We start from the raw sequence: 25,687 nt of genomic DNA on the forward strand, positions 1-25,687 counted from the left end.
GTGTAAGTTTTCTCGAGGGTTTTTACCGGATTTTACATGGCCGCTTGAGGTGGGGTCAGAGGCGGGGTGGGGGTGGAATGCGGGAGTCACAGAGTAATGCGACGGGTGGCAGGGGGCAGAGGCTTAGTCGTCTTCCTGTCGCCAAGCAATCTTCCCAGGAGTGGGATAGGCCAACAATGGCCTTCCCGCCCTGAGGTCAATTGCGGTCTTTAAGTGGCCTATTAACAGCCAATTAAGGGCCTCTTCCTTCCACCGCTGAGATCTTACCAGCGGTGTGGGGGGTGCCTCTGACTTGTGGGGAGGGTGCCTTGTGGCCCACTGAGGAACCCCTCCAGGAACCACTTTACCCGTTGGGACCATCCTCCTCCTGGATTGCATGACAAACCCCCCCACCCCCTCGCCGGGGTCTTCTGGGCTGGTCCCGGCGACCCCGCCTCACTTACCTGAGGTCTGGGATTCCAGCGCTGGGCCTGGATCCAAGGCCTCTGCAGTACCAGCAGTGGCCACCGCGTCCTGGTGGCCCTGCCGATATTGCAGAGCTACCGGACCTCTGATTAAAGAGACGGGATCCTGGCTCCTGAAACTTAGATTTAAAAAGACAAGAGGATTGCTCCAGGGGCACAAAAAGGCAGAGGCGGACTTTCCCCTGTCTTTTCAGCCCTGCGCCAGGAGTCCTGCCTCCAACACAAAATGCAGCCCAGTGAGTCTAATGGTGTAATGGTGGAAATTCACATCAATTCATGTAATTTCTAAAGACTTCCATCTGTCTGGTCTGGAACTGCGCACCCTCTGGAGGAGCATGGAATTACTGAGAACAACTTCTGGATTTCTGCATTTAACTGTGTACGTGTGAACGTCTGATGTTTCAGTCAGTTTCACAGTTGTCACAACTGCGAATGCAAACAGTTCTGCCATTGTTACAACTGCAAAACCAGATCATTGTAATTAGCCAAGATTGAATAATGTATATTGTAATGTAAGGTAGATTCTGGAGTTTTGAATTAATTACCTTTGGGGCAAGGGATACATTTTATAGAGTTTTACCCTTTGTTATGAACAGGTAGTTAATCTTTTTTTGTCTCCAAACATCCTTGTTTTTCCAACCACCTGTCCATAAATAGATTAGTGATTTAATTTTTTTCTCTCCCCTAAACCCTAATAATAAATGACTGCATCAACAACATGGCTTTTAAAGTTAAAACAAAGAAGTAGTATTTATTAACATACTCAAACTCGGGAAGGGGTTTAACGTCTCCACACACGCTTACAAACATTCAGGGAAAGGTTAAAGGCATAAAAAAGACAAGGACATTTACTAAATAGAAACTTATCTTAACTACTAGCTAATGTGGATTTCAGTTAAAACTAGAGTCCTTTTTAAATATCAAAAAAACAAGTCCAAAAATGGAGATCATCAACTGGAAATGCTGGGTAGGGGAAGGAGTCGCTGAGAGAACTCTTCTCTGACAATTTCTTCTGCTTCTGGCACTCTCAGATATAAATGGAGGCAGCTTAATTGCTTCTTTTCGACAGAGAGGAAACTGGTAGAAATCGGACTTTCCTGCTGTTTTTGCAGCTTGTCTTCTTGTTGACTTATCGTGCTGGATTTTTCAAAGTGTGGTTCCTTTAATTTTTTTCTCTTATTGAAAAGGCCTTAGAGAGAAGTCTATGCAGCTTCAGGCAGGCTGTGGCTTCTTGCAGGGAGATCTCAGAGAGTAGTGCGTCCAGGCAGCACACGGCAGCTGTACCCTCAAACAGTTACAGTTTCAAGTCCAGGCAGGTTGAATAGGGATTTCCTGGGTCCTAAAGCTAGACCCTTTTCAAGTTGCTGTCCCACCTGACCTCTCTCTTCCATTTTGACAATCGGAACATCGAAGTACAATCGAAGCACATGATTGATAAAATGGCGGTTGACATGACTACTCAAATGCACAAAACACAATTTACAGGGGGGGTTCTCATCTATTCGTGACACCTTTAGGAATTATCACTGGTTATTCAGAACATTAAATAAGTTGGGGATAGTCACTGGTGATATAAGTTGTACACAGTGTATTAGAAGGCATGAACATGATGTGTCAAAATGGTCTTTTTTGTCTGGGAATATCCTTGGAGATCCCCAGTCACAATAAATTTAGCAGAAGATCAGTGGATCCTGAGTTCTTGCAGATCTTCTGCCAAAGTTAGAGCGGCCAATCAGGAAAACACCCAAGGAAGTTTCTGGTGTTAAGGGCCTACCTCTTAAAACAGCAGGAAATCTACCTATAGCGTCCTCATGTACAAAGAGACATCAGAGTGATTTACATGGTGGCAGACACCAAGCAAGAGTGAGGAAGGTAGAAGAAGAGTTAGAAGGGAGTGAAGTCATGAATAAACAGAAGGGCCTTTAAGAAGCTATTAGAAACCCAAAGGAAGTTCGCAACAGAATTGCTGAGAGAGAGAGGCCCAGAGAGTGTACAGTGGCTTAAGAAGTAGCTACTGGTGGTGAAATGGAGCTGGAAATGAGAAATAACATAATGTTGGAGGAATGAAGGGATGAAATTATGGGAATGAGAATCATAAAAGTCAATTCTATGGGGTTTGGGAAGCAAAAGTAACTTGATCTGGATGGGTGTCATGCTGATTTGGGTTTTAGTGTGGCCTTAGGTTGTAGCATCCTGAATGATTTGTAATGAGTGATTCTGTGACCCGGCATTCCCATTGAGAAGTAGAATGGGAAGGAAATGCGAATTGGTAAATTGAGGGTGAATAGTCTATGATTTTCCTTCTACAATGAAAGGGAAGTCACAGATGGGCACCTGTGATTTCCTGAGATGTACTTGCTACAAGCAACATTCCCTGCTGGAAGCACCAGGATGCGGAATCACCTCTGGTTTATAGAGGTTAGAAGCAGGAAGATTGATGAAGAGAGCATTGGACAAGTCAGCATTAAGGTAACAAAAGCATGAATTAGAGTTTTGGCTGTGGAGGAGGGAGCATTAGGGGTGGAAGCAATGATGTGACTGGCAGGAGTGGAACCACGAGAGAGCAATACCAGAGATGGACTATAGAGAAGAAACATTTGAAACTGCTTGACTGTGCCAAAGGCAGCAGAGAGGTTGAAGAGGAAGAGGGAGCTGCAGTAGTGATCACACATGGTGGTATTGATGATTTTGACTAGCGCGGTCTCCGCATTGTGAGTGGGGCAGATGCCTGTTTTGAAGGCTTAAGATACAGTTTATCTGACCATATACTCCCTTTTATTACAATAAGCCCAAATTGTTAAATAAGTTACGTTAATTAGTCTAGCAAAGAGACTATAAACTGATTATTGGGCAATCAAAATCACTAAACAGTGTCACCAACTAATTTGCTCGTGACTTCATTTCAACAGCTAAAGCTGCAGAAGCATTTGAGAACTTAAATAGAACAAAGACAGCTGCTTCATTGGAGAGATAGTGGACAGACAAAAAATTACGAATGATAGAAGTCTCAAATAAAACAGATTAAAATGTTGGAAGTGCACAGCAAATTGGTTGGCATCCGAAAGAGAACAATAGATTGTTTTGGATGTGACTGAAGGATCAAATTGAAGCATTAATGTATTTTTCTCTTTCAAATGGTAGTCAATCTGTTCTGAATTCTCAATCTTTTCTCTATTTATTTAAGTGATTTTAAGGCTTGTTTAGACAGACTCATTGAAATGAGTGAAAGAGACTACATAGATTGAACAATGCAGTTTATTAAAAACTAAAAGCCCTCCAGTTTCAGAACATAAGAAATAGGAGCTTGAGTGGGCCATTTGGCCCTTCAAGCCTGCTCCACCATTCAATAAGATCATGGCTGATCTTTTATCTCAACTCTACCTTCTGCACTATCCCTATATCTCGATTCCCTTAGTACCCAAAAATCTATCGATCTCTGTCTTGAGTACATTCAAAAGGCTGAGTATCCACAGCTCTCTGGGGTAGAGAATCCCAAAAATTCACAACCCTTTAAGTGAAGCCATTTCTCCTCATCTCAGTCCAAAATGGCCGACACCTCATTGTGAGACTCCCCAGTCAGGCAAAACATCCTCCAAACATCTACTCTGGCAAGCCTCTTAAGAATTTTATATATTATAATGAGATCACCTCTCATTCCTCTGAACTCTAGGGAATGTTGGCTTCATCTAGTCAATCTCTCCCCACAGAAGAATCCCTTCATTTCAGTAATCAGTCTAGTGAACCTTCATTGCATTCCCTCTTGGTTAAGTATATCCTTTCTTATGTAAGGAGACCAAAACTACACAGTACTCTGGGTTTGGACTCACCAAGGTCCTATATAGCTGTACTAAGGCTTCTTATACTCTAATCCCTTAGTAATAAAGGCCAGCATACCATTTGTTTTCCTAATTTCTTGCTGTACCTGAACGTTAACTTTCAATGATTCGTATACAAGAACTTCCAAGTCCTTGAATACCAACATCTCCCAATCTGTCACCTTTTAAAAAATATTCTGCTTTTCTATTTCTCCTGCCAAAGTGGATAACTTCACACTTTCCCACATTATATTTCATATGCCATGTTCCTGCCCACTTGCTTATCCTTCCTATATCCCTTTGCATATTCATCATAGCTTATTTTCCCACCTAGCTTTGTATCATTACAAAATTAGATACATTGGTTCCACCCATCTAAATCATTGATATAGATTATAAATAGCTGAGGCCTAAGCACGGATCCTTGCGGCACCCCACTAGTTACAGCCGGCCAACCTGAAAACTTCCCTTTTATTCCTACTCTCTGTTTTCTGCTCTTAACCAATCCTTAGTCCATCCATCCTAATGTATTACCTCTAACCCCATGAGCCCCAACCTTGTGTAATAACCTCTTGTGTGGAATCTTAATGAATACTTTTTGAAAATCCAAATGCACTACATCCACTGGTTCCCTTGCTAGTTACATCCTCAAAAAACAGATTTGTCAAACATAATTTCCCGTTCATAAATATGTGTTGACACTGCCCAGTCATAGAATGATTTTCTAAGTGGCCTGTTAATATGTCCCGAATAACAGAATCTAGCATTTTTCCTACTGTTGATGTCAGGGTAACTGGACTGTAGTTCCCTGTTTTCTTTCTCACTCCTTTCTTGAATAGTGGAGTTACATTTACTACCTTTCAATTCACAGGGACTATTCTAAAATCTAGGGAATTCTGGAAGATCAAAACCAATGCATTCATATCTCTGTAGCCTCCTCTTTAAAAACCCTTATCCAGAAATCTAAGTGTGTACTTCTTGCTAACTTCACAGAGGAAATTTTGGACTGCTTGAATTAATGTATATCTTTGAGAATCTGCATGGAGTCACTTTTACTCAATTATAAAGATTCACACAAATTGCAAGCGGGATTTTATTTTTGAGCTGTGTCTTTTGAGCTGCACTGTGCCTTGAACCACTGTTGTATTATTTTAAACAGTGAAGCGAGCTATCTTTATATCACTGAATCAATATTAATAAGGCAGGGTCAATCTACTTTAAGCTCATATTTGCTTTGAAATTCCATCCAATGATCAGGAAAGAAAGGGACAGGAGGAAACAGAGGAGATGCAATGTCTTGTAGGCACAATCCACATTCAATTAACAGTTCTTTTAAGGGGAAGGAGATAAAGCTGTACTTAAAATGAAAAAAGGTAATTATGCTATTTTGTAAGCTTTTATTTAATACATTTTTAAATGCTGTGCTAGAACAATGTACATTGTGGTGGGAGTATCATTTACAATCTGGCCCCCACTTAATCTTTCTGTCTAGGCCTCAATCTTGCTATTTTTTTTCATTAATTCTACAACCCCGCTGTTTATTTTGCATCTCTAAATTGTCAATGTTTCTTTCCTAACAATGCCATGTAGTTTGTCCCCATCTTTCCCAGTATTAATAGTAAAATAGTAAATAGTAAAATGTTGACCCATCAGTTGATGTACATATGCAGACTCTACTCACTGCTTAGTACTGTCCTGCTAAAGCACCACAGCAAATAAATGGCAGGGGAAATTGATCAATAGGTTTGCAAAAATTTGCTTTGGCTGTGAAAAAGCGAAACACCCACACAGCACTTAAGCTGCAAGTGCCTTTTCATCCAGTGAATTAATCAAATGATACTGTACACATCTGACTGGTGCCACTCTAAAACAAGCTGTAATAGTTCTCTACTGGTTTCTCTGAGGCATTCCTGGCAATGATGTTCATGTTTCCTGTGTGGTATTTTGAGTTTTTCTAATCAGATGCAGATACATGGAGTAACAAATTACTCAGTTGTAATAACAACTACCACTTTCATGTCTGTTTGTATATTCTGAATATTCTATATTCTGTCTGGAGAAGGTATCCCTTTATTTTCTGCGGTACCTGAAATAGTACACCATAGAAACACAGAAAATCTGAAGGGGTATATTCTCCTCCATGATCCCACCAAAATGGGCAGAATAGGGGTGGAAAATAAGGGAAAATTCCTGTGGTGAGACCTACTGCTGCCTCAACGTCCCAGGCTTAGCCCAATACACTTACCATTTATACAGACCCTCTTTTTCCTATTGTCCTGTCAGGGTTCAATCCATCATACCGCTGCCAATATGAGTTTCAGTAATGGCTGTTGGGGAGAAGCAAACTTTGCACTGGTTGTTAGGACAGTTAGCAGGGAGAGACACTATCCTTTAGATGGTAAGAAAAAAATACCCCGGTGAGCTGTTGAAATACAAATTCTTCCTTTTTGCGTGCAATTCTGGTCGCCACACTACCAGAAGGACGTGGAGGCTTTGGAGAGGGTACAGAAGAGGTTTACTAGGATGTTGCCTGGTCTGGAGGGCATTAACTATGAGGAGAGGTTGGATAAACTCGGATTGTTTTCACTGGAACAACGGAGGTGAAGGGGTGACATGATAGAGGTTTACAAAGTTATGAGCGGCATGGACAGAGTGGATAGTCAGAAGCTTTTTCCCAGGGTGGAAGAGTCAGTTACTAGGGGCCATAGGTTTAAGGTGAGAGGGGCAAAGTTTAGAGGGGATGTGCGAGGCAAGTTCTTTACACAGAGGGTGGTGAGTGCCTGGAACTTGCTGCCGGGGGAGGTGGTGGAAGCAGGTACGATAGCGACATTTAAGAGGCATCTTGACAAATACATGAATAGGATGGGAATAGAGGGATACGGTCCCCGGAAGTGCAGAAGGTTTTAGTTTAGGCTGGTATCAAGATCGGCGCAGGCTTGGAGGGCCGAATGGCCTGTTCCTGTGCTGTACTGTTCTTTGTTCTTTATAACAGATTGTGAAAAATAGTTTACCGGTTATACCAAATGAATTTCATCATGCTCAATGTTCCATATATTTTGTCTATCATAGAATAAAGCAGCTGAATCAAATGGCACCTCTGCCACTGTTGACTCATTCTGACTTCTGATACATTAAAGGAGTATGTATACTTAAGACTCAGGATGTGGCCAGGATCACAACAGAGGTTCATCTTTAGACACCTGAATTTTGTTACCAAGCCAGAAGATCCAAGGCAGTGGGAGTAAACTTAAAGCTCTGTAAAAAAGCAGGTAGTCAGTCTATTTAAAAGAGTGACTGACACCACTGAACCAGACCCTGGTTGGCAAGATGTAACGAGTGGTGTGCCACAAGGGTCAGCGCTGGGGCCTCAACTTTTTACAATTTATAAAAATGACTTGGATGAAGGGACCGAAGGTATGGTTGCTAAATTTGCTGATGACACAAAGATAGATAGGAAAGTTGCAGCGGCAAGGTGGCCCCAGTCATTGTGGTTTGACAAGTCACCGAAATCTGACTACCAATCCGTCAAGATTGTGTGAACAGTGACGACACTCCAAGGTTAAACAAAGTCATGCGCAGGCTTCTACCAGGGTCCAGTCACCTGAAGACCCCTGGCATAAACTCGGGATCTTGAGTAGACGTCATCCTCAAATCAAGGGACAACCAACGACGAATCATACCACTGTTTTCAGAAGCCAGTAATCTGATGCTTTCCTTTTACGTGAATTCTTTTTCCTCACTCGTGCTAGTTTCCCTAGCAGTTTTAAATTTGGATGCATGTTTGGCCATTTTAATCATTCCTTTGCTTTCTCGAAGTTTTCCTTTCTTTGGTTCTTACTATGAAGATAGCTTCTGGAATTTGAATCCTTGCACCTAATTCCTAATAACTTGAGTCCCTTCCCTGTTATCTCGGCTTGCCACCATTCCCCACCATTCCTACAGCTCCTAATTAGACATGCTGTCACTACCCTGTCAATGATCTTTTAAAATCTGAACCATTTAACCAGTATTTCGTTCCTTTTTTTAATTCTTGCCCTATCTGACCTCACTTTTTTTGTACTTCCTCCTAAAATTGGTTCTCTCAAAGGTTAATAGCCTAATGCTACCATCACCTTTTCTTCACTTTCCATACCCCTAACCTTATGATCACTGTTCTCCAGGTGCTGTGCCACCTCAGTTACTGCCATAAAGTCAGCATTAGATCCAATGCAGCCTAGTCTTCTCAACAACATATTGTTCCACGCAACAGTACTGTACCATATCTATAAATTCCTGACTCTTTTTGCTCTTGCCACTACCAATTTAATATCTGGGATGTTAAATTCCTCTATTGTTAAGTCCTCTATTGTTGCACATAGTGGCACAGTGGTTAGCACCACAGCCTCACAGCTCCAGCAATCTGGATTCAGTTCTGGGTACTGCCTGTGTGGAGTTTGCAAGTTCTTTCTGTGACCGTGTGGGTTTCCTCTGGTTTCCTCCCACATGCCAAAGACTTGTGGGTTGATAGGTAAATTGTAAAAATTGTCCCTAGTGTAGGTAGGTGGTAGGAGAATTGAGGGAAGGTAGGGATGTGAGGGGAAAAAATGGGATTAATGTAGGATTAGTATAAATGGGTGGTTGTTGCTTGGCATGGACTTGGTGGGCTGAAGGGCCTGTTTCGGTGCTATACCTCTCTATTACTCTTGCTGTATACTCTCTTTACACCTGCTAAAATAGCTCATCAATAATGGCTGTCATGTCTGTCAATCTGTAGCAAATTCCCACCGGGACTTTCCCTTCATTACCCTCATTTAGTTCTAACCAGAGAGATTCAGTTTCACTTGTGTTCTCTCCAGTGGCTTATTTCTCCAGTAACTTTCTGCTGCTTATTCCATCCTCACCTACATCTGTCTCTTCTGAACAGTTTATTAACTTGCCAGTGTTGTATTCTGCTTCTCTCCCCTCCCCCAACCATATGTTCATTATATTTACAATGACTTCACATTCTGTGTGAAATAGCCTTTCTAACTCATATGCATATGCTGGAAATCTAATCTAGTCCCTTTCCATTCACTCACTTTTCTTTTAATAAAGTTTGACACTTCTCTCACACTGCTTTCCCTTACCATACCTGTGTTTTACTTAGATTCAGCATTGTCTTCTTTTACTGTGGTGTTTGCACGGTTATGTAACATCCTATCGCAATCTCCCGACTATATTGTTTGAGCTTTTGCCCCCAACTTTCTAAAAGTGAGATCTGTCAGTCTATCTATTCTTTCCAAGAGGAGCAATTCTGTTTAACTGAAGACAATCCAATCAATACAGGCTTTCCTCTTTCCCAGAAGTCATCCCAGTTTCCTAAGAACCTAAACCCATAGAGTAATACAGCACTGAAACAGGCCCTTTGGCCCACCGAGTCTGTGCCGACCATCGACCACCCATTTATACTAATCCTACATTAATCAAATATTCCCTACCACATCCCCACCTTCCCTCAATTCTCCTACCTACACTAGGGGCAATTTACAATGGCCAATTTACCTTCAACCTGCAAGTCTTTGGCTGTGGGAGGAAACCAGAGCACCTGGCAGAAACCCACACAGTCACAGGGAGAACTTGCAAATTCCACACAGGCAGTACCCAGTACCGAACCTAGGTTGCTGCAGCTGTGAGGCTGCGGTGCTAGCCATTGCGCCACTGTGCCGCCTATGGTCCCTATGTCACGCCCTTAGCCAAATGTTGACTGCAATGGAACTGACTATCAGGTGCTGTGTGTAATGGACGGCCAATCTGATACTGCCCATTTTGTGCCACTGCCCAAGACAAATTTCTAACCCCATATGGCTTATCGTGGCTTCCGACCCAATCTTGCATGTGGCCCTGACAATATTTCAGAGAATGCTAGCATTCAGTCCTTCCCTTGAACTTTCACCCTAGCTCCCTGAAGATACTTTGATTGACTGTGGAACTAGACATAACTATGTCTTCAGTTCTAATACGAACCATGATGACAGATTCCTTCGCGCACCCAGTTAATGGATCATTTGCCCATGAGCTGAGATCTATCAGTCTCACATTTGGGAGGCAATGTAGCTAAAGGCAACATAGCTGACAGTTCTCATAGTTGCATTTACATTATCTTCCTGTTTACATATTTAAGGATTGAATCTTCCACAACAAATCTATCTTGGACTGATAACTGGCATGTAACAGTCATGCCACTCATGTGCCAGACAATGACGATCTCCAACAAGAGAGAGTCTAACCATCCCTCCTTGATATTCAGTGGAATTAACATTGCTGAATCATAAGAACATAAGAACTAGGTGCAGGAGTAGGCGACATGACCCATTGAGCCTGCTCTGCCATTGAATATGATCGTGACTGATCTTCTCCCTCAAATGCACTTTCCTGTCTGCTCCCCATATCCCTTGATTCCCTGCGAGACCAAAAATCTGTCTATCTCAGCATTAAGTATAATCACCGATGGTGCATCACAACCCTTTGGGGTAGAGAATTCCAAAGATTCAAAACCCTTTGAGTGAAGACATTTTTCCTCATCTCAGCCCTAAATAATCATTCCCTTATCCTGAGACTATACCCCCATGTTCGAGATTCCCATCCAGGGGAAACAACCTCTCAGTGTCTACCCTGTCAAACCCCTTCAGAATCTTAAAATAAAAACAAAATACTGCAGATGCTGGAAATCTGAAATAAAAACAAGAAATGCTGGAAATACTCAGCTGTTCTGGGAGCATCTGTGGAGAGAGAAGCAGAGTTAACGTTTCAGGTCAGTGACCTCAGAATCTTGTATGTTTCAATGAGATCACCTCTCATTCTTCTAAACTCTAGGGAGTATAGGCCCAATATATTCAGCCTTTCATCATAGGACAATCCTCACATCCCAGCAACCAATCTAATGAACCTTAGCTGCACCACCTCCAATGCAAGTATATCCTTTCTTAAATATGGAGACCAAAGTTGCACACAGTACTCCAGGCGTGATCTCACCAAAGTCCTGTACAACTGTAGCAAGACTTCCTTATTCTTATACTCCAATCCCCTTGCAATAAAGGCCCACATGCCATTTGCCTTCCTAATTACTTGCTGTACTTGCAGGCTTTCTGTGTACCTATAATGAGTATATCCAAGTCTCTCTGAATGTCAACATTTAGAAGTTTCACACCTTTCAAAAAAAAATCTGTTTTTCTATTCTTACCACCAAAATGAATAACCTCACACTTCCCCACATTATACTTATTCTGCCACGGTGTCGCCCACTCACTTGCTTGTGACTCCCCTACACTCCTCCCTACCAAGATCCCCACCCTACAAGACCCCTCCTACCCTGACCTACCTATGACCTGGGTCTAGCACGGTTCCTAGGCCTCCGGTAGGTGCTCCTCCAGCAGCAGGCCGAAGAGTTGCCGGCCTCTTAAGTGCATGATTGGCATTAGATTTGGCGGGCCTTCCGGAGAAGAGGCAACACAGGGTTCTTGCCATCACTTGTTCTGGACATTGAGACCCCTGTCGCCAGCATAAAATCCCAGCCTTTGTCTAAGTGGTTAATAGAGATTGTAGATAGCTGAGGCTCTAGCACTGATCCTTGCAGCACTTCCCTCATTATAGCCTGCCACTTGAAAATGCCCAGTTTATCCCTACTCGCTGCTTCCCACCCATTAACTCCACCACCGACGCACAGTAGCAGCAGTGTGTACCATCTACAAAATGCACTGCAGCAATGCACCAAGGCTCCTTAGACAGCACCTTCCAAACCCGCGACCTCTACCAACTAGAAGGACAAGGGCGGCAAATGCATGGGAACACCACCACCTGCAAGTTCCTCTCCAAGTCACACACCATCCTGACTTGGAACTATATCGCTATTCCTTCACTGTTGCTGGGTCAAAATCCTGGAAATCCCTTCCTAACAGCACTGTGAGTGTACCCACCCCAAATGGACTGCAGCAGTTCAAGAAGGCAGCTCACCACCACCTTCTCAAGGGCAACTAGGAATGGGCAATAAATGCTGGCCTGACCAGCGATGCCCACATCCCATGAATGAATAAAACAAAAACAATTCTACATCCAAGCTAATATATTACCCCTAAATTCATGAGCTTTTATCTTGAGTAGTAACCTTATCGAATGCCTTTTAGAAATCCAAGTATACTTTATATATTGGTTCCTCTTTATCTACTGTACTAGTTACATCCTCAAAAACTTTAATAAATTTGTCAAAAATGATTTCCCTTTCGTAAAACCATGCTGACTCTGCCTGATCATACTATGATTTCTTTAACTTCCTTAATAATCATCCACCATCAACATACTGGGGATCAAATCAAATTAGTCACAATACCGTAGAGGGGGAATTTTTGGAGTGTATACGGGATGGTTTTCTGGACCAATACGTTGAGGAACCACCTGGAGAACAGGCCATCCTAGACTGGGTATTGTGCAATGAGAGAGGAATAATTGACAATCTGGTGGTGCGAGACCCCTTGGGGATGAGCAACCATAATATGATACAATTCTTCATCAAGATGGAGAGTGACGTAGTTGATTGTGAGACTAGGGTCCTGAATCTTAGTAAAGGAAACTACGAAGGTATGAGGTGCGAGTTGGCTATGACGGATTGGGATACAGTACTTAAAGGGATGACGGTGGATAGGCAATGGCAAACATTTAAAGAGCGCATGGATGAACTGTAACAATTGTTTATCCCTGTCTGGCGCAAAAGTAAAACGGGAAAGGTAGCCAAACTATGGCTTACAAGGGAAATTAGAGATAGCATTAGATCCAAGGAAGAGGCATATAAATTCACCAGAAAAAACAACAGACCTGAGGATTGGGAGCAGTTTAGAATTCAGCAAAGGAGGACCAAGGAATTGATTAAGAAGGGGAAAATAGAGTACGAGAGCAGGCTTGCGGGGAACATAAAAACTGACTGTAAAAGTTTCTATAGGTATGTGAAGAGCAAAAGATTGGTGAAGACAAATGTAGGTCCCTTACAGTCAGAAACAGTGGAATTTATTATGGGAAACAAAGAAATGGCTGACCAACTAAATGCATACTTTGGTTCTGTCTTCACAAAGGCAGACACAAATATCATACCAGAAATGTTGGGGAACACAGGGCTTAGTGAGAGGAACTGAAGGAAATCAGTATTAGTAGAGAAATGGTGTTGGGGAAATTGATGGGATTGAAGGCTGATAAATCCCCAGGGCCTGATGGTATGCATCCCAGAGTACTTAAGGAAGTGGCCCTAGAAATAGTAGATGCATTGGTGGTCATCTTCCAAGATTCTATAGACTCTGGAACAGTTCCTACAGATTGGAGGGTAGCTAATGCAACCCCACTTTTTAAAAAGGGAGGTAGAGAGAAAGCAGGGAATTATAGACCAGTCAGCCTGACGTCAGTAGTGGGCAAAATTCTAGAGTCCATTATCAAAGATTTTATAGCAGAGCACTTGGAGAACAGTGGTAGAATCGGGCAGAGTCAGCATGGCTTTATGAAAGGGAAATCATACTTGACAAATCTACTAGAATTCTTCGAGGATGTAACTATTCGAGTTGATGAGGGGGAGCCAGTGGATGTGGTTTATTTGGACTGTCAGAAGGCTTTCGACAAAGTCCCATATAAGAGATTAGCGTGTAAAATTAAAGCGCATGGGATTGGGGGTAGTGTATTGAGATGGATAGAAAATGGGTTGGCAGGCAGGAAACAAAGAGTAGGGATAAATGGGTCTTTTTCCAAATGGCAGGCAGTGACCAGTGGGGTAGCGCAGGGATCGGTGCTAGGACCCCAGCTATTCACAATATACATTAATGATTTAGATGAGGGAACTAAATGTAATATCTCCAAATTTGCAGATGACACAAAACTGGGTGGGAGGGTGAGTTGTGAGGAGGATGCAGAGAGGCTTCAGGGTGATTTGGACAAGTTGAGTGAGTGGGCTAATGCATGGCAGATGCAGTATAATGTGGATAAATGTGAGGTTATCCACTTTGGTAGCAAAAACAGGAAGGCAGATTATTATCTGAATGGCTATAAACTGAGAGCTAAGCATGCAGGTCCAACAGGCGGTAAAAAAGGTAAATGATATGTTGGTCTTCATAGCGAGAGGAGTCGAGTACAGGAGCAGGGATGTCTTTCTGCAATTATACAGTGCCTTGATGTGGCCACACCTGGAATATTCTATGCAGTTTTGGTCTCCTTATCTGAGGAAGAATGTTCTTGCTATAGAGGGAGTGCATCGAAGGTTTACCAGACTGATTCCTGGGATGACGGGGCTGACATATGAGGTGAGACTGAGTCAGTTAGGATTATATTCGCTGGAGTTCAGAAGAGTGAGGAGGGATCTCATAGAAACCTATAAAATTCAAACAGGACTTGACAGGGTAGATGCAGGAAGGATATTCCCGATGGTGGGGCAGACCAGAACCAGGGGTCATAGTCTAAGGATACAGGGTAAACCTTTCAGGACTGAGATGAGGAGAAATTTCTTCACCCAGAGAGTGGAATTCGCTACCACAGCAAGCAGTTGAGGCCAAAACATTGAATGTTTTCAAGAAGGAGTTAGATATAGCTGTTGGGTCTAAAGGATCAAAAGATATGGGGTGAAAGCAGGAACAGGTTACTGAGTTGGATGATCAGCCATGATCATAATGAATGGCGGACCTGGCTCGAAGGGCCAAATGGCCTACTCCTGCTCCTATTTTCTGTGTTTCTATGACCATTGACCAGATACTTAACTGGACCCGCCACATAAATACTGTGGCTACAAGAGCAGGTCAAATACTGAGTATTCTGCAGCAGGTAACTCACCTCTTGACTCCCAAAGCCTGTCCACAGTCCACAAGGCATATGTCAGGACCATAATGGAATACTGTCCATCAATGTACCCTCTAAGCTGCACAGCTGTGCACTAACCCAAAACTTCTCATGCAGGCTGAACAAAAATTAACCCCTTTATGTTACCACAGGTGCGTGGTTGCACAAAATAATTTAAAGGGCCCACTAACTATAAAAAAAGTAGAGGAGACATTGCTCCCCAATTGCCTGGACAAGTGCTGATCCAACCACACTCAAGGAGCTTGACACCTTCTAAGACAAAGCAGCCCACTTGATTGGCACCAAATTCACCACGTTAAACATTCACTCCCTCCACCATCAGCACACTGTGTGTACCACATACAAGATGCACTGCAGCAACTCTCCAAGGCTCCTTCGACAGCACCTTCCAAAACCATGACCTCTACTGCCTTGAAGGACAGCAGGCATGTGGGAACACCACCACCTCCAAGTTCCCCTCCAAATCACAACCATCCTAACTTGGAACTATATCGCTATTCCTTCACTGTTGCTGGGTCAAAATCCTGGAAATCCCTTCCTAACAGCACTGTTGGTATACCTACCCCACAGGGACTGCAGCAGTTCAAGAAGGCAGCTCACCACCACCTTCTCAAGGGCAATTAGGATGGGCAATAAATGCTGGCCTGACCAGCAACGTCCAAATCCCATGAATGAATTAAAAAAAACCAATTCTACATCCAACCTACATCTACAGCACTGTGCGTGTACCGACACCACAAATACTTTCTTTTATTTGTTCCTGGGATGTGGGCGTCGCTGGCGAGACCAGCATTTATTGCCCATCCTTAATTGCACTTGAGAAGGTGGTGGTGAGCTGCCTTCTTGAACCGCTGTAGTCCATGTGAGGTAGGTACACCCACAGTGCTGTTAGGAAGAGAGGTCCAGAATTTTGACCCAGCAACAGTGAAGGAACGGCGATATAGTTCCAAGTCAGGATGGTGTGTGACTTGGAGGGGAACTTGCAGGTGGTGATGTTCCCACGCATTTGCTGCCCTTGTCCTTCTAGATGGTAGAGGTCGCGGGTTTGGAAGGTGCTGTCTAAGGAGCCTTGGTGCATTGCTGCAGTGCATCTTGTAGATGGTACACACTGCTGCCACTGTGCGTCGGTGGTGGAGGGCGTGAATGTTTGTAGATGGGGTGCCAATCAAGCGGGCTGCTTTGTCCTAGATGGTGTCAAGCTTCTTGAGTGTTCTTGGAGCTCCACCCATCCAGGCAAGTGGAGAGTATTCCATCACATTCCTGACTTGTGCCTTTTAGATAGTGGACAGGCTTTGGGGAGTCAGGAGGTGAGTTACCCGCCACAGGATTCCTAACCTCTGACCTGCTCTTGTAGCCACAGTATTTATATGGCTACTCCAGTTCAGCTTCTGGTCAATGGTAACCCCCAGAATGTTGATAGTGGTTCAAGAAGGTGTGTCACTACCGTCTTCTGAAGGGGAATTAAGGATGGCCAATAAATGCTAGCCTTGACACACTCACATCCCAAGAAAGAACTTCAAAAGAACTGGTGTGTGTTTTTAAACTCCTTACCAATTCTGAATTTTTCTTTTATAAGCCAATTGAGTTGCTTGATCATGTATGGGAGAATAAATGGATCTTACAGTGGGCCTTTGAATCATGCTCTTTACTGAAAATCTGCACCTGTCTGTCTTGTCTTTGTGTTAATTAATTCGTTTCAGGAGAGTGGAATAGACTGTTAACCTCAAATATTATAGAATGAGTAAAAGCAAAATACTGCGGATGCTGGAAATCTGAAATAAAAACACAAAGTGCTGGAAATACACAGCTGGTCTGGCAGACTTGAAACATTAACTCTGTTTCTCTCTCCACAGATATTGCCAGCCCTGCTGTGTATTTCCTACACTTTCTGTTTTTATTATCATAGAATGAGTGCTGTTTTCCAAGTAAAACAAGTGATGCCAGATTAAAGCTATTGTATTTCACCCCCAAAAAATCTCCCATAATACCCTTGGTACTGTGAGATTTTGTGACCACCTGTTCAGCTTTGCTTACCAATCCTGATACTGGCCAAAGCTTCATATCTCTTCTTGTGAAAACTGTAGCTTCTCATCCTGCCAGTAACCACATTCTGCATTTGTCCCTTTTCATCTTTATGAGACAGACTGATAGCCCATCGGTCTTGCTCTCTTACCCTTTTACTTCTCTCAGCTGCAGCTATAAAGCTATAGAGATGATTTTCATGTCGATCCTTGATGCAATATCTACGCTTTCTCTTTATAACTGTATGCATATTAGTAACTGGGCTGGGAGAGGAGGTTATTAGCCCTTGCTATTATTAGTGACACAAGTGAAACAATGACACTAATCACGCATACAACAGCCACTGTACCTACCTGAAATTGTGTTTTCACACAGGACTAAAGCTTTTGAGCCAGAGGGGTTATATGAGGAGTTCCAGAGATATACAATGTGATCCAGCTAAATGTGGACTAGCTGCATTGATCACATAGCCAGTATCTGCAATAAACAAGACCAAATGGTCATTCGGAACAAACTCGCTTTCATGTGCTAGAGTAGACCATGTGTTGACTTGCTTTTGTGGAATGACCTGTTCAGTGTATTTATTTTTTTTCTATTGGCAGGAACTCCAGTTTGGTTCTACATGCAAATTGCACCCATACAAAATGAATATGACAAGGTGGTTTTATTTTTATGCACTTTCAAAGACATTACAGTATTTAAACAACCCATTGAAGATGAGTCAACAAAAGGTAGTATTTCCTTTCTATTGTCGATTTAATGTTTTTGTAATGAGGGAATTCTATGTAGTTTTCATTAAATATACCTTGCCTGTTTGTATAGCCTTTGTATAGAAATATTAGAAGATAGTATTCTATTCCATAGCATTCTGTAATAATAGAATGATGACTGCTGCAATATGTTGCATTAGTAGTTTCTGAAATTGCTCAGTTGAACAGAGATAGTGTGCATCATGGAAAATTTATTTTGTTTTACTCAATGGATCACTTAAACATCTGAATATATTATTTGGCTTATGTTTCAGATCATTGTTTCCTCCCTCAGCTCTCATTTGCAGCCTAGTACCTTTCGTGTGTTCTCTTCTGTAGCATGTAATGTTATGACCTGACTATTCTAAAAATATTTGGCATATTATTACAACCCCAAGGTTGTGCATTTCCCAAACTAATCATGTATAGTGGCTTACTGAATTACTCTCTAAACTAATTTATGCATGATCTCATTAACATAGTGAGTAAATCAATGGCCCTAGAATGGAAGTAGGTAATAGAATATAAGTCAGCAGTTTCCTTCGTTTCAGTGTCTCAACCAGAAGCAAATCCAGGTACTAAAACCAGTCTTCTAATTGATAATAATTGTTTCAGTTTCTTTTTCTTTTGTTTTTGAAGCCAATAACTTCCAGTGCTGCATTTTGTTTCATGAGGTGATGCTGCTTTTCACTAACTTGAACAGGGTTGTCACAGTAACTTTCTCTGCAAAGGATTATGGGTATTCTCCATTGATCATTGGTATCTCCTGGATAAGGCAGTACTTGGAGGAAAAGTATATTTGGAATTTAGTTGCCACATTTGGTGATATAGCCACTGGGTCACTGCACGCTGGAGAATCGAGCCCTGAAACCCCTGCAGCCAACAAGGAAACTTTTTGAAATATACTTGCCTTAATGTGGAGCTTGCTCCTCCCGGTACCACATTTAAAGAACACGAGCCGCCTCCTCTTCCCAGATTGTTCACAACCCTGGTGTCATATTTGACCCTGGGATGAGCTTTCAACTGCATATTTGCGTCATCACTAAGACTGCCTACTTCCACCTCCATAACATCACCCATCTCCGCCCCTGCCTGAGCTCCTTTGCCGCTGAAACCCTCAACCATGCCTTTGCTACCTCCAGACTTGACTTTTCTAACACAATCCTGACAGTTATACTCTAGAAATCCAGGTGTTGAAGAACTGGAGCTAATCTTTACACACTTTTATAAGTATTTATTTACAGAGTTACGCATTACAAACATGCATCTCCTCACCCAACATCCACAGTTTCAGTATGTTCCTTTCTATAGGTCCAACCCCAGCTAATACACACTACCTGCATACAATTAAACACAACTAACATCCAATTAACACTGGCCAGCCTGCCACATTCTACCTTCCTTAAACTTGAGGTCATCCTAAACTCTGCTGCTCTAATTTACACCAAATGCCATTTACACATCACCCCTGTACTCGTTGACCTACACTGGCTCCTGGTTAAACAATGCCTCGATTTTAAAATTCTCATCCTTGTTTTCAAATCTCTCCATGGCCTGGCCCCTCCCTATCTCTGTCATCTCCAGCCCCATAACACTCCAAGATCTCTGCGCTCTTCCAGCCTCTTGAGTGTCCCCAATTTTAATCGCTCCACCATTGGTGGCTATGTTTTCAGCTGCCAAGCGCTAAGCTCTGGAATTCCCTCCCTAAACCTCTCCACCTCTCTATCTCACTTTCTTCCTTTAAGACACTCCTTAAAACCTACCTCTGTGACCAAGCCATCTGCCCTACTATCTCCTTATGTGGCTTGGTGTCATATTTTGTTTTATAATGCTTCTGTGAAGTGTGTCAGGATGTTTTGTTATGTTAAAGGCATTATATAAATAGTTGTTGTTGCCCTGGTTGCAGCCCTTTGGTGCCCGGTGATTCATCATGAGTAGATCCTACCTCTATGCTATCCTCTAAAGTACATGCAGTGCCAACATCTGAGCTGGTAGCTGCGATTGTAATCAAGTGATAGTGTTTCTTCTTCATCCATCTCTTGTTTCTCTTGCACATCAGGCTCCTTTGCCATTTCTTGACCAACTGGCAGTTCTTGGGTATCTGAAAAGATAACGGCACAAGGGTAAGGTTGGGTGTGGGAAGAGGGGAAAGGAAGAGATGCATACTTAGACCAACTACAGCTTGTCAGTCAGAAGAAGTTATGCCATGTGAGAAGGAGGATTAGGTAGTTTCAGTCCTGCCACTGGCCACGGCTGCAGTCATGGTTACTCCAATGATGGCTTTCACCATCTCCTCCACGGGAAATGCAACTGTGCCTATCCCCCATTGGTTAGGTGCTGCTGCCTCTGATTATGGGCCACCTTGCCCTGCAAAAGAGAGGGAAGTGTGTCAGTGAGCGTGGTGCAATGTGTTTGGGTGATGTGCCTTCCACAGTTGAATAGCTGGCAGTGTGTGCAAACTGGGAAATATGAGTGTGAGGCTTGCAGCAGTACTAAATGTCTGTGGTGACATGAGGTTATGATTGTGAGGTATGAGTTGTGCTTGACAGAAAATGTTGGAATGGGAGTGAAGGGGGTGGTGGTGAATGGAGCAGCGTGTGAGGCTAATGGCTCATTTGTAAGAATAAGGCATTTGAAGATGCATTCACTAATCTTGACCACTCATGTGAGGTTATTGAACTTCTTGTGGCACTGCACCCAGGTCGACGGGGCTAAACTGCTGGCATTGACCATGTCAGCTGTCTGCTTCCACTGCCTTCATTGTATCTGTCTGGAGAGCCTCCTGGGCCCCCTACAGGAACAGGATATCTCTCCTCCCGTTCATCTCCTGCACCAAAGCCTCCAGCATTGGAGAACCTTGGAGCACACTCTCTGGCTTTTTGCACCATGTGTACTCCTCTTTCTGCTCAGAGAATCTTCTGTAACCTGTTCCAGCACCTGCTGCAGCCAGACTGAACCTCACCTTTAAGAGGTGCAGTCTGGCTTTTAGTAGTGCAGGCTAACTTTAAGTGGCGTTGGCCCCGCATGAACTCGGGCTCCTGCTGAGGCATGCAGCCACTCAACAGTGTGCTTAGTGCTGCGCTACATGGCACAATCAGCTAAATTTGCAGGCAGCATGAAGCATTGCGATCCCCACACCCAATTTTCAGCCTAATGTAATTTTTCTCCCAGTGAGATTAATTAATGTAATAAGTTGGTTCATCAACAAATCAAATTATTGAAATGGACACTCTAAAGGGAAATATATCTGATCTCTTGAACATGGCAGGGGTATAATGATTTCTGATGAGTGAGTAGACCTAACTGAGTGCAACTGCAGATTTATTTGCTGCAGTGCAGTGTTGTTTCCTGGAGTATTAATCATATAGTACAGCATGCCATGTTGGCTGTGTTCCGTAGTTTAAAATTAATGGAAGATGGTTAAATATTTACCTCTTGCTCAAAACCTAATCCCTTATATTAGATTTGATTTTTATATATTATGTCCCTTTTGTTTGAGAAGGGTAGACAACAGATGGATGATCAATCAACTGCCGTGTAGTTTCTTGGTTTTGGTTTTTGAGTAATGTTGCAATTTACTGGCAAAATAATCAACTGAGGCTATATTGTACATATATGGTAATTTGTGATATTCTGTAGGCTGGTTCACCAATATACATAGAAAGTAGCTCAGTGACAAGGTGATAAATCTCAGATTTCTGTGGCCGTGGGTTGGAGTCATTGCAAAAGTTCACATTTCAACCATCCTATTACCTGTGTGATGGAATTTGTCGGATGGTTTCCTAATGGAGGCCAGAACCAGCACAGTTACTACCTGAGCCAAATTAATAGAACTGAGGTTGATTTCTATCCACTTACAGACAGATGGATGACTGTGAACAAATAAAGACATTTATGGTACCAGACGAGAGAATCACAGGAAGACAAAGTGATCCAAAAATGGAAACAAAGTAAATAAAAAGTAACCCAATTATAGCAGTAGTTAAGGCCTGTAAAAGATGAGAAATATATAAGACCAATAATTTCCCATCTGCTTAAACCACACCAAACAATGCAACATTTTTAATCATATAATTAATGAAACACCATTTTAAACAAAAGTGCACACTACAGTAAATACTATTAAAATCAGGACTTTTTTGTTTTAAAAAGTAAAATGTTTTTCTTTGTTTCTTCACAATTTGTGTACCCATACCTGTAATACTGAGAAATAGTTTTTGATGTGAAACACCCAAGGTACAATCAAATGGATGAACTAACATTTTTATTTAAAGCCTTCCAGATTCTCAGGACATCCCAAAGTGTTTTATTGCCAACACATGACATCTGAAGTGTAGTTGTGTAAATAAACACAGCAGCCAGTTTGTGCACAAGGTCCCACAAGCAACAAATGGCAAATGGAATGTTGGCCTTTAATACAAGGGGGATGGAGTATAAATATAGAGAAGGCTTGCTACAACTTTACAGGGCATTGGTGAGATCACACCTAGATTTCTCTGTACAGTTTAGGTCTCTTATTGAATGGCAGAGCAGGCTCGAGGGGCCAAATGCTCCTATTTCCTATGTTCTTATGCTAGGTTTGTTTCGTTCTTATGTTCTTAAATCATTGGTTAATCTGTTTCTGATGGTGTTGTTTGAGGACATCAAATAGTGCCATGGGTTCCCTTACATCCCCCTGAACAGTCAGGCAGGGCCTTGTCTTAACACTTCATCTGGCAATGCAGCACTTCCTCAGCAGTGCACCGAAATGTTAATCTAAGTTACGCGCTCGGGTCCTTGAGTGGGACTTGTTTTAACTTAGAGGTGATAGTGAGCCACACTGATACTATGGGCTGGATTTTAAGGAGCTCGCAACGTTGGGGGTTGCGGGGGGTTCCTGAGGATATCACTGGATGAGGCCCGCCACAGACCTCGTGCCGGCAGGGCCCGGCCTGATCCTCCCAGCAGCGGCGAGGCACCATGGTAGCGCCCCTCCCCCCACCCCCACCGCTCGGCGAAGGGACCACAATCAGCTTTTGCAAATGAATAAAATTAATAGATTTACATATACTTACATCTAATCTTGATGGCCCGCCGTGATCTTCGGCCAGGCGGCCGGCACTCCTGCGCATTCAGATCCACGTCTGGGGAAACGAGGTGCCACACTGGTAGGGAGGGGGGGAGAAGCAGATTTATCAGTGTGGGGTGGGGGGGAACGGGGTCATATAAACCTCATGGATGTAGGGGATGGCGGAAAGGATTGTACCTCAAACTTTTGTGCAGTTTGTGTGGGGGAAAGTGAGATGTTACAGCTAAGTATTTTGAGGGGGGAATAGGGCAAATAGTTAATGTAATTTTTATTGGGTGGGGAGTGGGAGAGGGGCAAATGAAATGTATGAATGTAATTTTATTGAGTATTTCTTTAAATATTTAAATAAGCCAGTAGGGCTGACTGCCATTTAAAAATGGCAGTCCCTGGCTATTTAAATGAACCGCTGTGCCTGAGATTGTGGTGGCTCTTTGGCGTGTGGCCCGCACGGGCGGTCTGCCCTAGGAGTGCAATTTTAACCTAACCTGCCTAGCGGGGATGGGACAGGTTTGGGTCAGATGCCCATTTCATATTGCAACCGACTTTACATACCATTGAAGTCAATAAAGAGTAAACCAAGTGAGGTGTAAAACAAGCTTTCGACCTGAACCTGATCCATAGCTGCCAGGGAAATAAGGTTAGGATTACCACCTTAATGTAGAACTGTAGAGTTGTGTTCTTATGAAAGGAAGAGAAATTGTTGGCTTTAAAATGTTCTGTACAGCTGATTTATCTATAAACATTACATGGCAGTTTTGACACATGCTCCTTTAATAATACATATTAGTTATGTTGTAAGCAAAGTAGAGTAGAAAGCTAAGTTGTCATACCATGTACACACTGACGGATGAACCCATGGAAACTGTGAAGGAATGTATTCACAAAGGAGGACACAAATAACATACCAGAAATGTTGGGGAACAGAGGGTTTAGTGAGAGGGAGGAACTGAAGGAAATCAGTATGAGTAGAGAAATGGTGTTGGGGATATTGTTGGGATTGAAGGCTGATAAATCTCCAGGGCCTGATAATCTACATCCCAGAGTACTTAAGGAAATAGTGGATGCATTGGTGGTCATATTTCAAGATTCTATTGACTCTGGAACAGTTCCTACAGATTGGAGGGTAGCTAATGTAACCCCACTATTTAAAAAGGGAAATAGAGAGAAAACAGAGAATTATAGACCAGTCAGCCTGGTAGATTCTACAGTGGGAGAACTGGACAGAGTCAGCATGGATTTACGAAAGGGAAATCATGCTTGACAAATCTACTAGAATTCTTCGAGGATATAACTAGTAGAGTTGATGAGGGCGAGCCAGTGGATGTGGCTTATTTGGGCTTTCAGAAGGCTTTCGACAAAGTCCCACATAAGAGATTAGCGTGTAAAATTAAAGCACATGGGATTAGGGGTAGTATATTGCGATGGATAGAAAATTGGTTGGCAGACAGGAAACAAAGAGTAGGAATAAATGGGTCTTTTTCCGAATGGCAGGCAGACCAGTGGGGTAGCACAGGGATCGGTGCTAGGACCCCAGCTATTCACAATATATATTAATGATTTAGATAAGGGAACTAAATGTAATATCTTCAAATTTGCAGATGACACAAAACTGGGTAGGACGGTGAATTGTGAGAAGGATGCAGAGAAGCTTCAGGGTAATTTGGACAAGTTGACTGAGTGGGATAATGCATGGCAGATGCAGTATAATGTGAATAAATGTGAGGTTATCCACTTTGGTAGCAAAAGCAGGAGGGCAGATTATTATCTGAATGGCTATAAACTGAGAGAGGGGAATATGCAACGAGACCTGGTTGTTTTCGTACACCAGTCGCTGAAGGTAAGCATGCAGGTGCAACAGGCGGTAAATAGGGCAAATGGTATGGTGGCCTTCATAGCGAGAGGATTTGAGTATAGGAGCAGGGATGGCTTGCTGCAATTATACAGGGCTTTGGTGAGGCCACACCTGGAATATTGTGTGCAGTTTTGGTCTCATTATCTGAGGAAAGTTGTTCTTGCTATAGAGGGAGTGCAGCAAAGGTTTACCAGACTGATTCCTGGGATGGCGGGACTGATGTATGAGGAGAGATTGAGTCAGTTAGGATTATATTCGCTGGAGTTCAGAAGAGTGAGGGGGAATCACATAGAAACCTATAAAATTCTAACAGGACTTGACAGGGTAGATGCAGGAAGGATGTTTCCGATGGTGGGGGAGTCCAGAACCAGGGGTCATAGTCTAAGGATACAGGGTAAACCTTTCAGGATTGAAATGAGGAGAAATTTCTTCACCCAGAGAGTGGTGAGCCTGTGGAATTCGCTACCACAGAAAGCAGTTGAGGCCAAAACATTGTTTTCAAGAAGGAGTTAGAGATAGCTCTTGGGGAGAAAGGGATCAAAGGATATGGGGAGAGCGGGAAGAGGTTACCAAGTTGGATGATCAGCCATGATCATAATGAATGGCTGAATGGCCTACTCCTGTTCCTATTTTCTATGTTTCTATTATAAATCTATGAGTTCTGAGCATCTAAGGTGCATGCCGAGAGGGAGAAATTGGCCCTCATTGCCTCTGTTTTCTGGGTGGAAAAGAGGCTAGAAGGACCATTTCGCCATTCCAGGACACCTGAAATACACCCAACCTCATGTTGGGTCAGCAATATTCATTTGTCCCTGACAGCTACCTAAAATAGGTCTCATATACCTTAAATATGGGAATGAGGGCTAAATGCCTCTTTCAGA

General features: G+C 42.8%; 1 protein-coding gene across 1 annotated transcript in view; it reads left to right on the forward strand.

Annotated features, from left to right (window-relative positions):
- The window catches only part of kcnh5b (potassium voltage-gated channel, subfamily H (eag-related), member 5b), a 349,527-nt gene that overhangs the window by 81,619 nt on the left and 242,221 nt on the right, over positions 1-25,687 (forward strand). The window contains exon 4 of the mRNA XM_068038274.1: positions 17,740-17,868. Coding sequence (XP_067894375.1) covers positions 17,740-17,868 — 129 coding nt within the window. The remainder of the gene's footprint in view (positions 1-17,739; positions 17,869-25,687) is intronic.

Source organism: Heterodontus francisci, chromosome 9 (assembly GCF_036365525.1).
Source record: "Heterodontus francisci isolate sHetFra1 chromosome 9, sHetFra1.hap1, whole genome shotgun sequence".
NCBI lineage: Eukaryota > Metazoa > Chordata > Chondrichthyes > Heterodontiformes > Heterodontidae > Heterodontus > Heterodontus francisci.